General features: G+C 40.8%; 1 protein-coding gene across 2 annotated transcripts in view; it reads right to left on the bottom strand.

Moving 5' to 3' along the window:
- Positions 1-1,570: 1,570 nt before the first annotated feature.
- Positions 1,571-16,570, bottom strand: part of LOC134359309 (GTPase KRas) — a 54,736-nt gene continuing 39,736 nt past the window's right edge. The window contains exons 4-7 of one of the 2 annotated variants that reach the window (XM_063072315.1): positions 9,859-10,037; positions 8,374-8,533; positions 7,053-7,173; positions 1,571-2,355 (exon numbers count right to left, since the gene is read on the bottom strand). In XM_063072315.1, coding sequence (XP_062928385.1) covers positions 7,057-7,173; positions 8,374-8,533; positions 9,859-10,037 — 456 coding nt within the window. In that variant the 3' untranslated portion in view covers positions 1,571-2,355; positions 7,053-7,056. The remainder of the gene's footprint in view (positions 2,356-7,052; positions 7,174-8,373; positions 8,534-9,858; positions 10,038-16,570) is intronic. The other variant, XM_063072316.1, reaches the window with a different exon arrangement.

The following is a 16,570-nucleotide window of genomic DNA, read 5'->3' as shown; positions in this document are numbered from 1 at the left end:
CCCCCACTATTGGAAATATCTCTCCATGCCCATTCTATCTAGGCCTTTTAATATTTGATAGGTTTCAATGAGATCCACCCTCATTCTTTTAAACTCCAGTGAGTACAAGCCCTGAGCCATCAAACACTCCTCATAAGTTAATCCTTTCATTCCCTGAATCTTTCTTGTGAACCTCCTCTGGACTCACTTCAATGCCAGCACATCCCATCTTAAATAAAACTGCTCACTTTACTCCAAATATTGTCTGACCACTGCTTTATAAAGCCTCAGCATTACATCATTGCTTTATATTCTAGAACTCCAGAACTGGATGTGAACATTGATTTGACAAGTTTCCTTTGGGAAGCTTATCAATGATAGAATACTCTGACAGCCCTTGAGAGGAAATTAGGCTGGAGATAGAACCTCTTTTTCTGTCAAGCTCTTCCCTTGGCTCTTTTGAACATTAAGCTTATGCTGAATAATTAGTTTCTTGATCTTTGAATTGGAAGGTGAGAAAAATCAGGGCTTCACTCGGAGCAGGACTATGGCATCTTATATTGATCCTTCAAGGAACAGAAGCAACACACACAAAATGCTGGAGGAACTCAACAGGCCAGGCAGCATTTATGGAAAAGAGTAAAGAGTTGATTTTTCAAGCTGAGACCCTTTAACGGGACTGGGAAAAAAGATGAGAAGTTACAGCAAGAAGGTGGGGGGGGGGGGGGAAGGGTAGAAAGAAGCACAAGGTGAAACCAGGAGAGGAGGGGGTGAAATGAAGAGCTGGGAAGTCAAGAGATAAAGGCTGGAGAAGGGAGAATCTGATGGAAGGGGACAGGCCATGGAAGAAAGGGAAGGGGGGAGAAAGTGAGAGTGGGAAACAGGAATGGGAATGGCAAAAGAGGGTGGGCAATTACTGGAAGATCCAGACATCGATGTACAAGCTATCAGGTTAGAGGCTACCCAGACGGAATATAAGGTGTTGCTCCTCCATCCTTAGCGTGGCCTCATCGCAGTAGGGGAGGCCATGGACTGACATGTCCGAACAGGAAGTAGAATTGAAATGGGTGGCCACCGGGAGATCCTGCTTTTTCTGGCGGATGGAGCCTAAGTGCTTGGCAAAACAGTCTCCCAATCTGTGTCAGATCTCATTGATAAACAGGAGGCTTCTCCGTTTTCCAGCCATTTATCCCCTTTTCTCTTTCACCTACCAGCTTCCCAGCTCATCACTTCATCCTGCCCCTTCTCCCAGTTTTGCCCACCAACTACTACCTCATGCTTCTTCCTCCTCTCCCCTACTTTCTTGCTCTAACTTCTCATCTTATCTTCCAGTCTTGATGAAGGGTCTCGGCCCAAAACGTCAACTATTTACTCTTTTCCATAGTTGCTGCCTGGCCTGACTTCCTCCAGCATTTTGAGAGAGTTGCTTGGATTTCCAGCATCTGCAGATTTTCTTGTCTTGGAGTAACAGAGATGTGTTAACTGTCAGGAAGCACTTGAACAGCAGCTTTGGTTTATTTACAAAGTTATCAATGAAGCATTGTTGGCATCAAGCTTGAATAACCAATACATTAGGTTCAGGAAACACACTGACAACAAATGTTTAAAAGGTCAGAACAAGATTGGATCATTTATTATTTGATTTAAAGTACATTTTTTTGTCAAACCCATTATGACAAATACCAGACAAACTTCTAAAAACTTCTATAAAACTGGCCACTTGTCAGTTCTGTGGAGCATTAATGAGCATGCCCAGGTCAGCACATTTAGAAGGATTCAGAGAGATCTCATTGACAAAAGTATAATGTAAAAAATGTGCACCTCAAGCTTTACAACCTTACAAAATGTAGTTAAAATATATTCCAGGTAACTAAACACAAGAGATAAAACCCATCAAGCTGTTGGCACTGAAGTATATCATATTTTCAGCATGATAAATAAAGACAAATGTTTAAAAAAAGCATAGTTACATGCACAAGAGCCCCAGGGAGCAGATCAATTTGTTTCTCGACTGACAAGAGTTAAGCCAATTTAATAATATAATGGTGGACACTCAAGGAATACTGGCACTTCAATGAAATAAAGCATACACATTTTTCTCCGTCACAATCTAACAGCCATCAGTTCCATTAAGCAAATTTTTGATAAAAGTACTGATAAAAAGAAAGCCTAATAATTTAGTGCAATGTACAAAAAATACAAAAAATAATCAGGTTTTATTATTCCAGCTAAGCCAACATCTTCCACAGTTAATCCTATTCACATAATTAAACACTTCTTCTTGGTTTTGTTTTTCTTCTTTTTCCCATCTTTACTCATTTTCTCTTTGTGCTTCCGGATTTCACGAACTAGCGTGTAGAATGCATCGTCAACACCCTGTAAATTAAACACAAAATCAGATCATTTGCTCTCTTAGAAGTTGGGTATCTCTTTTAAACGGCAGCTTGCCTTTCCTAATTAAATGGGATTGCAAACTCGGCCAGATCCATCATGGGCACGAGCCGGAGATAGTAAATCTGGTTCAGGAGTCTGACTTCATAACGCAGGAGCAGAATTAGGCCATTTGGTTGATCGAAACTGCTCTACCATTCCATCATGGCTGATTTACCATCTCCCTCAACCCCATTTTCCTACCTTCTCACAGTAACCTTTAACACCTTGTATATATATTTTATTCTCTTATTGTAAATTATCGTATTTTTTAATGTATGGCACTGTACGGCTGCCACAAAACAAACTTCACAGAATATGTCAGTAATAAGAAACCTGATTCTGATTCAGGAGTCTGCCAGCAGTTCTCTTTTCCTGCAAAGGCTGGACTGACAAATGTAGGTATTTTTTTTTAAACTTCTTTAAAAGTGTTATGTTTTCTGAACTCAAAGCATTAGCAGTTAGAGGGGACAAAAAAAAATCTTTTTCTTTTCCAGTGAGTTCAACCTGGAGCTTTTTGGTGACCAAACGTGAATCACTGAAGGATGCTCGACAGCTGTGGTAGGACTTGAACCTCCTACAAAGTAAACCAAGCGATATATGTGACAACCAGATGGGCTCGATGCCTTTTAATGCTCTATTTGACCAACAAAACATGGAGGCACCTTCATGAACTCCCACGGCCCCCGATGACCCTGTGATTTCAGTCTCTGAGGCTGACCTAAGAGCATCCTTCAGGACGGTAAACCCATGGAAAGCATCCTGTTCAGAATGGGGTGCCTGGTTGAGTGTTTACCGATACCCTTACTCTCTCTCTTCAGCAGTCTGGGTACCCAAGGGCTTCAAGTATACCAGAATGTGTAACCTGTCTCAATGACTATTGGCTAGTAGCACTCACTGTGATGTGATGAAGTGCTTTGAGAAGTTGGTGACAAAACAAATTTACTCCAACTTGAAGAGCAACTTGTCACAATAAGATGCAATTTCATTGGTTTTTCACTCAACTCTGGAATGCCTGGACAGTGAAGATGTATACATCTGGATTCTCTTCATCGACTACAGTTCTGCATTCAACGCTATAATCCCCTCAAAACTAATCAATAAGCTCCAAGATCTAGGCCTCAGCACCGACTGTGCAAATGGATCCGCGATTTCCTCACTTGGAGACTCCAGTCTTTTTGGATTGGCAACATCTCCTCCACAATCACTGTCAGCACGGGTGCACCACAGGGAGCTGTGTGCTTAGCCCCCTGCTGTACTTGCTAGGTACTTATGACTATGTGGCTAAGTACAGCTCCAATGCAATATTTACACTGCCATTGGCCAAATCAAAGGTGGTGGCATATAGGAGGGAGATTGAAAATCTGGCTGAGTGCTGCCACAACAACTTCTCACTCAATGTCAGCAAAAGCAAAGAGCTGATTATTGAATACAGGAGGAGGAAAATGGAAGTTCATCAGTCAGTCCTCATCAGGGGTTAAAAGGTGGAGAGTGTCAACAAATTCCTCGACATTATAATTTCAGAGGATCTGTCCTGGGTCCCAGCAGGCAAGTGCCATTACAAAGAAGGCATGGCAGTGCCTCTGCTTTTTTTTTAAAATTTTTTTTTTAATTAGAAGTTTTTGAAGATTCAGCATGTCATCTAAAACTTTGACAAGTTTCTACAGGTGTGTGGTGGAGAGCATACTGACTAGATACCCTGTTATGGAAACACTAATACCCTTGAATGGAAAAGGGCCACAAAGGAATAGTGGATACAGCCCAATTCATCACAGGTAAAGCCCTTCTCACAACTGATCACATCTACAAGGAAAGCTGTTGCAGGAAGCAACAACCATCACAAGGACACCCACCACCCAGGCCATTCTCTCTTCTCATTGCTGCCATCAGGAAGGAGATACAGGTCAGGTCCCACACCACCAGGCTCTGGAACAATTATTACCCCTCAAACATCAGGCTCTTGAACCAGAGGCGATAACGTCACTCATGTCAACATTGAACTGATTCCACAACCTATGGACTCATTTTCAAGGATTCTGCGACTCGTGGTCTCAATATTTATTGCTTATTTATTATTTTGTTTGCTTTTCTTTTCTTTGTATTTGCACAATTTGTTGTTTGTCCGTCTTTGTGGTGTGCAGCCATTCATTGATTTTATTGTGTTTCTTTGTATTTACTGAGTATATCCAGAAGAAAATCAATCTTAGAGCAGTATATGGTGACGTATATGCACTTCAATAATAAATTTACTTTGAACTTGATGGGAATGTGGGGAATAATAAAGACTTGGCAAGCTGAAGGGCTTGTTTCATACTCATTTAATAAGAAAGGCAGGGGAGAAATTTAAAAAAAATGATTAGATTAATTGCCAAAAAAGATTCCAGGGGCTTGATTATCAACTCCAGAATGGAAAAATATTGACTTTTTAGATAGGGCTGTTCACCAGCCCTGAGGTTTCATACCCATAGGACACAGGGAAAGAAAGATCTTCAACACAGCTCCCAAGTATAACAACTTTGTGTTAACATTTTTATTTCCTTAGACAAAACTAACTACACTTAATACATTTTAGACAACTTGAAATTTAGTAATACCCAAATATGGTTAATAAATAATGCCCAAATTTAGTGGAACTCAATGTGTACAAGGTCAACAGGATTGGGGGGAACGTCATTGAAACCTATCAAATATTGATAGAGTGAATGTGGAGAGGATGTTCCCTATAGTGGAGGGAGGCTAGAACCAGAGGGCACATCCTGACAATAGAGGGACGCTCCTTTAGAACAGAAACGAGGAAGAGTTGCTTTAGCCAGAGAGTGGTGAATCTGTGCAATTCATTGCCATGGACGGCTGAGGAAGCCAAGTCATTGGGTATATTTAAAGCGAAGGTTTATAGTTCTTGATTAGTAAGGGCATCAAAGGTTATGGGAAGAAGGCGGGAGAACGGGGTTAAGATGGATAATAAATCAGTCATGATGGAATGGCAGAGTAGTCTCAAGGAGTTGAATGATCTAATTCTACTCCTGTGTCATGGTCTTACGGGCTCACACTGCACGTGTGCTGGTGGACTGCCACTTCATTAATTGAGCCATGAAGTTTGCAACAGGATTTATCTTTGGGGAAGGTTTCCATTTCCATGGAAAGGTAAATGTACATATATATGCAAATAAAAATGTTTCCACTGTTTATAAGGGCCTGCTCACTGGATACCTGGCAGCACTCACAATGTGCCCAATGTGTCAAAGGCAGCAGCTAAATGGAAGCTAATGCTACAGACGGAAGGTGCAGTTAAACAGTTTCAGGATCAGTTCAACTCTCTCAATTGTGCCATTCCTGTACCTCATCTTACTTCTTTGATCTCTTCTGGCCTTGTAGTCTCACAAGATCTCTCTGTTCCTTTGACTTTAGTCATAAACACAAGAGATTCTGCAGATATTGGAAATCCAGAGCAATGCACAAAAAAATAAAAAAGTGCTGAAGGAACTCAGCAGGTCAAAGTGTCTGTGGAGAGGAATAAACAGTCAATATCCGAAATGTTGACTATTATTCCTCTCCATTGATGCTGCCTGATCTGCTGAGTTCCTCCAGCACTTGTGCATTGCCCCTTGATTCTAATATTTATACTCTCTGTGTGAATCATTTCAGCAACTACACATAACCCTACAACCCCCTCCCTCCCCATCTTCCACCTTTCTCCTCATTTCATACTTCAAAGTTGAACATCTCTTTTTGTAATCATGGCTCTGCTCAGCGTTTTAAACTATTCCATTTTTCTCCCACTGTGCCCCACATTTTAGTGGGATATTCAAATCTGGAGTGCTGAAGTTAACTTAGCATGTTGCACACAGTTTCACAATCAGCTGACCAGTTTATCTTTCAACATATTCTACAAGTAATTTTTGTGCTTCACTTTAGTTACATGGTGAACCAGAAAAACTTGGGATTGTTATGCTTTAGTGAAGGAGAAACTGAGATTGAACAGGTCTTTAAATTATCAAAAGCTGAGTTAACAAAACAGTTTACCATGGACATAGCTTTAAGCTGACTGAATGTGGTGAGAAAAATGGTGTTATCATCAAATAAGTGATCTGGAACCCTGTCCAAAGGGCAGTGAAAGCAGATTCAATAACAAACTGGATGGACATTGAGGGCTCCTTTTCATATACATACAGATGAAAAGGGAATGGGGGAGAGGAAGCGAAGCTAAAAGCCTCGAGGAAAATAAATGGCAATTAGTTCACCTTTGTGCTTTATGATTCCAAATAAGATGTGTTGTAGCACATGGGGCACCACGGTAGCACAGTGGTTAGTGCTACAGCTCTGAGCATTCCAGAGTTCCGAGTTTAATTCCAGTGCCATCTGTAAGGAGTTTGTATGTTCTCCCCGTGACCGTGTGGGGTTCCCCCAGTGCTTGGGTTTACTCCCACAGACCAAAGGCATACTGGGTAGTAGGTCAATTGGTCATTGTAAATTGTGCTGCGTTAAATAGGTGGGTTGCTCATTGGCCCAGAAAGGTGTGTCCCATGCTGTATCTCGAAATAAAATGATAAATAAATACATCATCAAAAGGGATGAATTTATGCCAAGCATTCTATGATGACCCTTTAAAAACTGGATCTTGCGATTTGAGACATACAACTTACCATGTCACATCACAACACACTTAAAGGGCACACAGCGGGTCGTCTTCTCTTCAACGTTGAGTTTTCTCAACCTATACTGGCGAATCTCACGTACCAGTGTATAAAATGCATCCTCCACTCTCTGCATTGCAAAATACAACTCCTTCAATGATCACTCAGATAAGAGACAAACAGAAGTTCAAGAGGAGCCAACCATAATGCTTTAGATTTTGCATAAGTTTCAATCAATCTTTGGAAAAATTAATTGGCCTTTCAATAAAATTTTGATTTGCAATTGGTATACACACATTCAGCGGTATAAGGAGTTGTAATTTTAGTCATGCAGAGATTTAAAAAGTTAAGCACCATCACCATAAGAGTACAGGATGCAGTGATCATTGGATTTTAACTTATTGATCATTAGTACAGAAAGAACATACTTCTAACTACAGAGGTTCATGAAGTGGTAAAAATTGCAGAGGTTGACCGAAAAATGATCGATTCCCACCGTACTGCAGCCAATCTGCAATATCTTTGAAGATTGGAAGTCCGAGCAACAATCTTGCACTCAACTTCAGTAAGACTATGGAATCGATTGTGGACTTCAGGAAGGGAAAGTTGAGGGAACACACACCAGTCCTTATTGAGGGGTCAGCACTGGAAAGGATGAGCAGTTTCGAGTTCCTGGGTGTCATCTTTGAAGATCCATCCCAGGCCCAATATATTGATGCAATTATGAAGAAGGCGTGTCAGTGGCTGCATTTCATTTGGAGTTTGGGATGATTTGAGACAAAGCACATTGACCCAGGCAACATGCTTGTAACTTCTGCCTAAAGTAAAACTGATGCATTTTGTGCAAACAAAAATAATTCAGTCTCTTCAAAGTGTAACATTAAGTAACATTGTAATTGGACCTGATCTAAGCAATTTTCATATCCTATAAATTTTACGTAAGCTGGTGCCAGATTGCTGTGACTTGGGAGGATTTTATGAACAGGGCAAATGTGAACCAATTACCCAAAAGGCAGACTTTTAAAAGGACCACTTTGAATCATATTTATACTTTTTATTTTATAGCAAATTTGTTTTTTTTTTGTTTTAGTATATTTAGGATAATGGTTGGTTCTTGATGTTTCATTGTGATGGGGCTAAAAGGAAAAAAGGTGTTGAGAAATTTTCCATGAGACCAAACTGCTGCTTGGCACATCATATCAGTTATTTTAATCAAGGCATGGAATTTTGAAGTTGCTCACAATACCAATGTGGATAGGACATCGCGTCAGCTGCAGTACTTGGGTTAGATTACTTCTCTGGTCAGAGACCTCTGCTCCACACCTCTCACCTGTCTCGTTTTTGCTGACGTTTCAATGAATGGAATTCCATAGCTTCGTGCTAGATCCTGTGCTTGTTTTGTGTCTACGGTTCTTGCAGGTAAATCACATTTATTTCCCACTAGAACCATTGGGACATCATCAGAGTCTTTGACCCTTTTAATCTGTTCTCTGTAAGGAAATAAAATATAACTTTTACTGCACAATTCACCACTTTAAATACAACTAGCTTTAAGGTTAGTACTCAATATTGTGGTAAGAGTGCAAGAAAAGCAGCAACATTAATATGGGATGAAGGCATACAATTTTCCAATCAGTATTTAGTCAGCATCTAGTCCTACTCTCCCACTTAAACCTCCTCCTCTTGCCTTATGCTGCAGAGCTGTGAAGCTTCCACAGGTACAGCACTACAGTTTCACAATGAAAAGGCCTACTTAGTACTGAACTGCGTCTGAAATTTAGCAATGGTTATTTCATTTCAATGGGAACTAAATGGAAAATGACTGATTCATTGAACTTGAGATACCTGGATCAGTCAGAGACAGATACAGGGAGTCATTCTCATTAGAGCTCTACCCAAAGCCAGTTGTGACATTAATGTAATGCTGAGGCTTTAACGCATTGGTCAAACTGAACCTGGAGACTTGTGAGCAGTTTTCGGCCCCTTATCTGGAAAGGATTGGAGAGGGTTGAGAGGAGGTTCACAAGAATGATCTCAAGAATGAAAGGGTTAATGTACGATGTGCATTTGATGGCTCTGGCCCTGTACTAGCTGGAGAGCTGAGAAGAATGGGTTGGGTGGGAGGGGGTATTTCATTGAAACCTATCAAATATTAAAAGGCCCTGATAAAGTGGACGTGAAGAGGATGTTTCCTATAGTGGGAGGAGTCTAGGGCCAGTGGGCACGGTCTCAGAATACAAGGATGTCCCTTTGGAACAGAGATGAGGAGGAATTTCTTTGCCAGAGGGTGGTCATTATTTGGAAATTATTGCTTCAGATAGCTGTGGAGGACAAGGCACTGAGTATATTTACAAGCGAAGATTGATAGGTTCCTGATTAGTAAGGATATCGAAGCTTACAGGGAGAAGGCAGGAGAATGGAGTTGATGAGCGAATGGCCTAATTCTGCTACTATGTTTTATGGTCTAACTACCCAATCCTGAACAAACCAAAATGTTTTTTTTGTGTTAATGATACAATACCAACATTTACAATACTTAAATCCCAGGGCATGTACGGAAATGATACACATAACCTAACACAAGTAGCATAAGAGACCATTTGGGACATTGTGTATGCTAGCTTTTCTCAAAGAACTTTTAATTAGTTACACTTGTTTCACAGAGTGCAATAAATGTTCCTTTTGAAGTTTATGACCAACCTCTGTCAATAAAAGACACTTGGGAAACTTTCCCCATTTTAAAATGAGTTTTGGTGTCAAATTCAAAAGACTAACATTTTATAAGTGGAAGATCACGTCCCATTTCAAAACCCACCTATAATGATGAATATCTTCAAATGATTTAGAGTTATTTATTGCAAACACACATAGGAAGCCCTCGCCTGTCCTCATGTACTGATCTCTCATAGCACTGTACTCCTCTTGACCTGCTGTGTCGAGAATATCTAAAAGACATGTTTCTCCATCAATTACAACTTGTTTCCTGTAAGAATCCTAAGAACAAACCAAATGAAAGAAAGGTTAGATCATTATGTGCAATTTCCTTAAAAACATTAAATTGCATTTTGCTATAAGAGGAACCCAAGGGTCCATGATGCAACAAGTGTTAGATTAATTAATTAATTAGATTAACTAGGTTAATGATACAGAAGTATATCATCTGGATAGCAGCAAAGGCAGAAAGCCAACAAACTCCAACCCCACCACTAACTATGGAGATGTAAATAAGACAACAATCTAAAGTTGGTTAGGATGTTATTTTGTATTTGAGATACAAACTGTATCAGGTCAAATGCAAGAACAAGGTAAGTGTGCATGTGGCCGACTGATCACATGGCAGGCTTTCTCTTTTTCCATGGGCTTGGGAGTGCACATGTCCTTTCCATTCCGGCAGGTCTGGTTTATAGCTCCTGCACTGCAAGTTGCCCAGCGTAAACCATGACTAACATGACTCAGTAAAAACATTTAATCCTATTACTCTACTGTCATGTTTGCTCTGTGCATACGTAACGAGGTACAACAAAATAATTCAGGAAACAGCAAGATTACATAAAACAGTGCAGTAGCTACATGAAAATGAGTTAATTAAAAGCAGCAGTTGCTGTTGCACAGATTCAAACTTGTCTCATTGCCTGCCCACTGTGACGAAAAGAGCCACAGCTCCATCCATCCTTCCAAAGAGGCACACAAAACAACTGCTACAGAGACACGGAACTGTCAATGCACATCAAGAGCAAGATATAGCCAGTATAGGGAGTGTGGGCTCAGCTCAACTGTCTGAATTCCCTCTATAATTAAAGTTGTGTTCAAAGTACATTGCAAGATTTGACCGAGTAGACCAGGCATTTATGTCAGCTCTGAGACTGCTGATAGAGACAGGTCAGCAGAAAAGGTCATCGGTTGCAGTCTACCATCACTGCAGACATTACCCACCATGCAAACTGCATTTCCCAAAAGCTCTCTTCTATAAAACACTATAGGGCTAATAAAACAAAACATTTACGCCATCTTAGAAATTTCAATCATTCTAGTTCGTCACCTCCCCTGCCCCACCCCCACTTCCCTCTATTTATTACCCGAGTTACTGCACTGCTAACACTTTAAAGCACTTTTTATACTGCTCTTTACAGTGTAAATACATGCTGGCATTTATATATTTAGGCATACTTTATTCCACATCCTTACTTTAACCTCTAACTTTATTTTTATATATTCTTTGTAATTGCTGAATGTTTTGTTTTTATTGCATGCTGTGCCAACACACCACAGCAACCTCCTAACACAGTGGCTTCTGATTAATTCGGACATATTGGTACCAGTAGCCTTTGGCCCAATTAAGCAGCTGCCCCAATGATCTGAAATTTCAAGGAAATGGTTAAACCGATTTAAGAAAGACAAGTTTAACTGAGTAACAAATTATGTATTTAAATAAAACACGGAATAAATTGGAACGCTACCAATATTACTACAGTACTATAAAACTGTATTAGCTTGTAATGGTTACTGATGGAGTAATTTTGAGTATATGCTGGTGTGTTCTTTTGATAACAGACTGACTTCATTACCTTCCCGCATGAAGTAATGTCGCAATCCAATAATAAATTTCCTGGCATCCTGCTCAGGTTCAGCTGCGTCATCCTCACAACTTTCTTCACCTTCATATCTGTGTTTTGATACAAGGCTTTTGATGATTGCATCTCCCGTGTCGTCATTTTCATTGTAACACTCAAAATGATTGCCGATACCTTCTTTCTGTGTGGTTCCTAACTTGCTCAAGTAGTGAAATAGTTCCATTTTCACTCCCAGCTGTTTCTGACATTTCCAAGCCTGAATGCTTGAAACCAGTGAGCAAAACAGTTTTGAGTTGCCTTGCTGGTTATTTCTCGCCAACTCTGACAAACTATACTGCCTGTAATGGGTTAACCTTGCACTCACTTCCTTGGCTGTTGAAAATCATGTCAGATTTTCTTCAATTCCTTTGAGAATGCAGTTCACCAACTTTTAGCAATATCTTTAAATTTTTTATGACTCCCATATCCATCGGCTGCACCAAGGATATTGTACTGGTAGGCATGAATTCTGGCAGGATGTTTCTCAAACATTCTACATTAGGATGTGCTGCACAATTGTCAATAAGCAGAAAAATTTTGCTTGACATCCACTGTTTCTCCATATCCCAACTCATCAGCCATTTCTTAAACATTTTGGAAATCATCCACGCATTCTTATTAGCACAGTACTCAATTGGTAACCTACCTTAAGGTTTAACACTTTTCCCCAATAACCAACAATTTCTTTTTATCAGTTCTTGACATATTTGCACAGGAGTTATGCGATCCATTGCTTTCTTTGAACCCGACAGTGTTGCTTCTTTGTAGGAAAGGAAGCCGTCCGACATGGCATGATAAAAAAAAAAGGACTGCTTCATCATAATTGTAGATATCATCTACACAAAAATTTTGAAGCAAGTCAGGGAGGTTTGTAGATTTCCATGTTTCTGCACTAACACATCAGCACCTTTCTCACTTTTTGCTTTCTTGAATTTAATGTGGTGCCGACATTTCCATTGTGACAACCAACCACCTGTTACTTTAAAATCTTTGTGACCCAGCTTCGTAGCTAGCTCCTCTGACTTAATTTTTAAACACTGGTCCACTAAAACGCACACCCTGGCCAGTTACAAGGGAAAACTATCGATCAAGGGCCTCTTCTACACCTGGATCCTTTCCTTCACGCTTTTGATTTGGAATGTTCCCTGTTGTCCCTCTCGGAATGCCCGTTCTTTTCACAGTTTATCTTGCAGATGTATCAAGTGTGCAATGTAGATTTCGGCACTCTGCCAGCTGATGATGAGAGGTGTTAGGCGGTTGGCTGTTAATCTGGTTCAGTAGGGTAATTTTTTTCAGCTAGTGTCAAATCTTTTTGTGGTATTTTGGCAAGGGTCTCAAAAATGTTTTTGAAGTCAAAATAAAAATAACAAAATTATCAAAAATCACTGCTTTTTGAATTGGCGCCTGTCAACCCAATTGGATAACATAAACCAAGCACACGCAACTGATGAACTGTTCACTCTGAGCACAGTGTGGTGTTTAGCAGCCATACCTGCACATGACAGACCATCTCCTGCCCCAATTAAATGGCATAGTGTCCCAAAAAGAAAAGGGAATTCTGGCTATATTATTGATTCATGTCTTTAAGAACTGTTCCAGAGAAGCAGCTGTCCTGATTAACCAATAGCTCAATTAACCAGAATCAATAGGTACATTTAATGTCAGAGAAATGTATACAATGTACATCCTGAAATTCGTTTTCTTCGAAAACAGAGGAGTGCCCCAAAGAATGAATGACAGTTAAATTTTAGAACCCCAAAGCTCCCCCTCCCACCACAAGCAGCAGAAAGGCAACGACCTACCTCCCTCACCAGCAAAAAAAAAAGCATCGGCTCCCCCCACCGAGCCACTCAAGCGTGCAGCCAAGCATCAGTAAAGACACAGACTACTCGTTCACCAGGTGTTCGACACAAGGGAAAAAGAGGTGTCCCCGTTTCACAGAGAGAGGGGAGAAACAGGGCCGTCTCTTATCCACTGTATATGTAAATACATATAGCAAATAAAGGTAATCCTTGATCCAAGTGACACTTTGAAGAATGTAGAGTGCCACATAGGTGCAATAGGCAGCTATTCAGCTCTTTGTGCTTGTTCCACTATTACCTTTTTAGCTCTTTTACCTCAGTACCACTTGCCAACGTTTACTCCTTGGTTTCCTCTTATGTCTAACCACCTATGGATCCACATCTTGGACAGAATTCCTAGATCGACAAACAACCCCTGCCCCAAAGCAATTCATTTTGTTTTCAGAGATTTTTTTCTACGCATTGTATTTGGTCCATTAAAAATCTACTGACAGCATTAAAATTTAAAAACTGAAATACAAACAAAGCACCAGAAATCTTCAGGTCAGGCAGCATCGAAGGAGAGAGAAGCAGAGTTTGATTTTTCCTTAGAAATGTTATCAGAATTGTTGACCGTTTCTCCTTCCACAGAATTTTCCCAAACAGCTTAGTGTTTCCAGTTTTGACTTCAATCTCCAAAAGCCATTCTTAGCAGCTCAGCTATAACAGGGAGGGCACAAGTGACGAAGAGGTGGAAGTAGGTGGCTTTACTGATGCAGAAGTTGGGTCACAGCCTCAAGCAGAGGGCAGTGAAATTTACAGAACACAAAGTACGATCAACAAAGAATGGTGTCCCAGATCTTGCAGAAAGTAAGCCAGGATTTGGATAGTCCCAAATAAACAAATGAAGGTTCTACACATTGTAACCAGTTACAGAGTGTGTATTTTATCGCCGAGTGGAAAACAAAGATTAAAGATTAGCATTTGTCACATGCACATTGAAACATACAGTGAAAATGGCGGTTTGTGTCAAGCGAAATCAGTGAGGATTGGTGCTTCCGGCACCAAGCATGCCCACAACTTACTAAACCAAGCAGCTTTCCAAGCCTTGATGAAGGGTCTTGGCCCTAAACGTCGAGTGTACCTCTTCCTATAGATGCTGCCTGGCCTGCTGCGTTCACCAGCAACTTTTATGTGTGCAACTTTCCATGGTACATTTTCAACATCTCTGGTTCCTTATGCTAGTGGGTCTCTCAGGTATTGTCCAAACAGGCTGAACTATAAATCACACAAGTACCCCCATTACACTTTACTCCCAGGACTTCACACACTGGAGTGTTCGGGTGGAGTCACCCCTGATACCCGAGAGACCCTCTAGGATAAGCAACCAGAGATACGTTAAACGTGCACCAATTGTCAGCAAGTAATTACTTGCAGCTTAACCACCACAAAACAGAGAGAATGGGTTCAGCTACAATGAAAAACCTGCTCGTAGCAGCATCACAGGAACATAGATTCAGAAAATACACACAAATTATATGCAAGTTAAATGAGGCATCGAAGAAAAAAAACTATATAACACAAATCAGTGCATAAAAATCTGACAAGTCCGCAGTAGTGCAAGAGATGGTCCATTTCTGCGGTAAGACAGTGCAGGTCAGTTCAGAACAGATGGTTGTAGGGAAGTAGCTGTTCAAAGACAGGATGCTGAAAGGTCCAGAGAATTAATAAATATCACGTGTAAGATTAAACAAGGTAAACGGGCCTTCACTCAAGCATATCTCAGCAATGTAAACTACCCAATCTAAAGCATTCTTTAGAGGCTGCGTTTGAATCATTGTGTTCAGTTTTGGTCACCCTGCTATGAAGCTATAAAAATGCATAAGATATTTGTGAGAATATTGTCAGGACATTAGGGACTGAGGCATGGACAGAGGTTGAGCAGATTGGGACTTTATTCCTTGAAGTGTATGAAATCATGTGGGGTAGAGATAGGTTCAATGAGCACAGTCTTTTTCCCCCAGAGTTGGGGAAAGGATGAACTAGAGGACACTGGTTTAAGGTGAGAGGGGGCTGATTTAATAGGAACTTTTTCACTTGGATAGTTTTCAGCTGCCAGACGTGATAGTTGAAGCAGGTACATTAAGACTTCAAGGTACATGCATGGGAATCCCTGGATAGTGCTCCATCGTGGGTACTACCCTTCCCAGCATCGACGCAGTGTCTTGAAGATGCACTCATTGGGCTGAAAAGCCCATTTCTGTGCTGTGTGACTGGCTCTCAGACCCAGCACAAAACTCAGTCTAGTAGGCAGCAGTGAACCCTGCTCCCTCTCATACTTCTGAGACTCTTCTACCTACAGCAGGCATCTCAAGATACTAGAAATAAACTATACTATCTCCACAAAATCCTCGTAATTTATTGGAGGGGCAGGTAAACTTGGAAAAGCTTTGTGGTTCTAAAGGGTCTTCAACCTGAAACGTCAATTCACTTTGTCTTTCCACGGGTGCTGCCTGACCTGCTGAGGTTTCCAGTAGGTTCCGTTTTATTTCAGATTTTCTGTTTCTGCAGCTCGTTTCCCCACTTGCTCATGCAACAGACACTCCTTTCTGCACTCCCTCAGGGGAGAACAGGTAGGCAGAATAAAGATCATGCTCAAAGCCTCCTTGAAGTGCAACATCCCTGGACTCCTAACTACTCAAATTGAACAACCAGTTGAGATAGCACTGAGAATCAAGGCCATGTATCTGGACACAGGTCCTGGGTAAGTGGCAGAAGGAAGGTATTTCTCTCAAACTAGATACCCATTCACCCTGTGGGCCACCCCCTCCTACATCTGTTGGGGAGGGGGGGGATGGAGTCTATCAGTCCCTTATTAACTGCAGAACATAGAAAATGCTCAAGTGAACACAAACCAAAACAGTTGGAAAGTGGGCCAAGGAACAGCAAATGGAGTTTATTTTGGGTAAGTGAGAGGTATTGCATTTTTGAGAAGGTAAATCAGGAACCCTCTGGAAAATGCTATAGGGCTATTAAAACCAAAAACTTCACACCATCTTAAAAGTTTCATCCCCCAGGCAGTTAATCTGATCAACCATTCTAGTTAGTCCTACCTCTTCCCCTCTGCGCTGTAAGC

Source organism: Mobula hypostoma, chromosome 20 (genome assembly GCF_963921235.1).
Source record: "Mobula hypostoma chromosome 20, sMobHyp1.1, whole genome shotgun sequence".
Taxonomy (NCBI): Eukaryota; Metazoa; Chordata; class Chondrichthyes; order Myliobatiformes; family Myliobatidae; genus Mobula; species Mobula hypostoma.
Note: the sequence above shows the minus strand (reverse complement) of the source record. Positions and strands in the feature narration are given on the sequence as shown.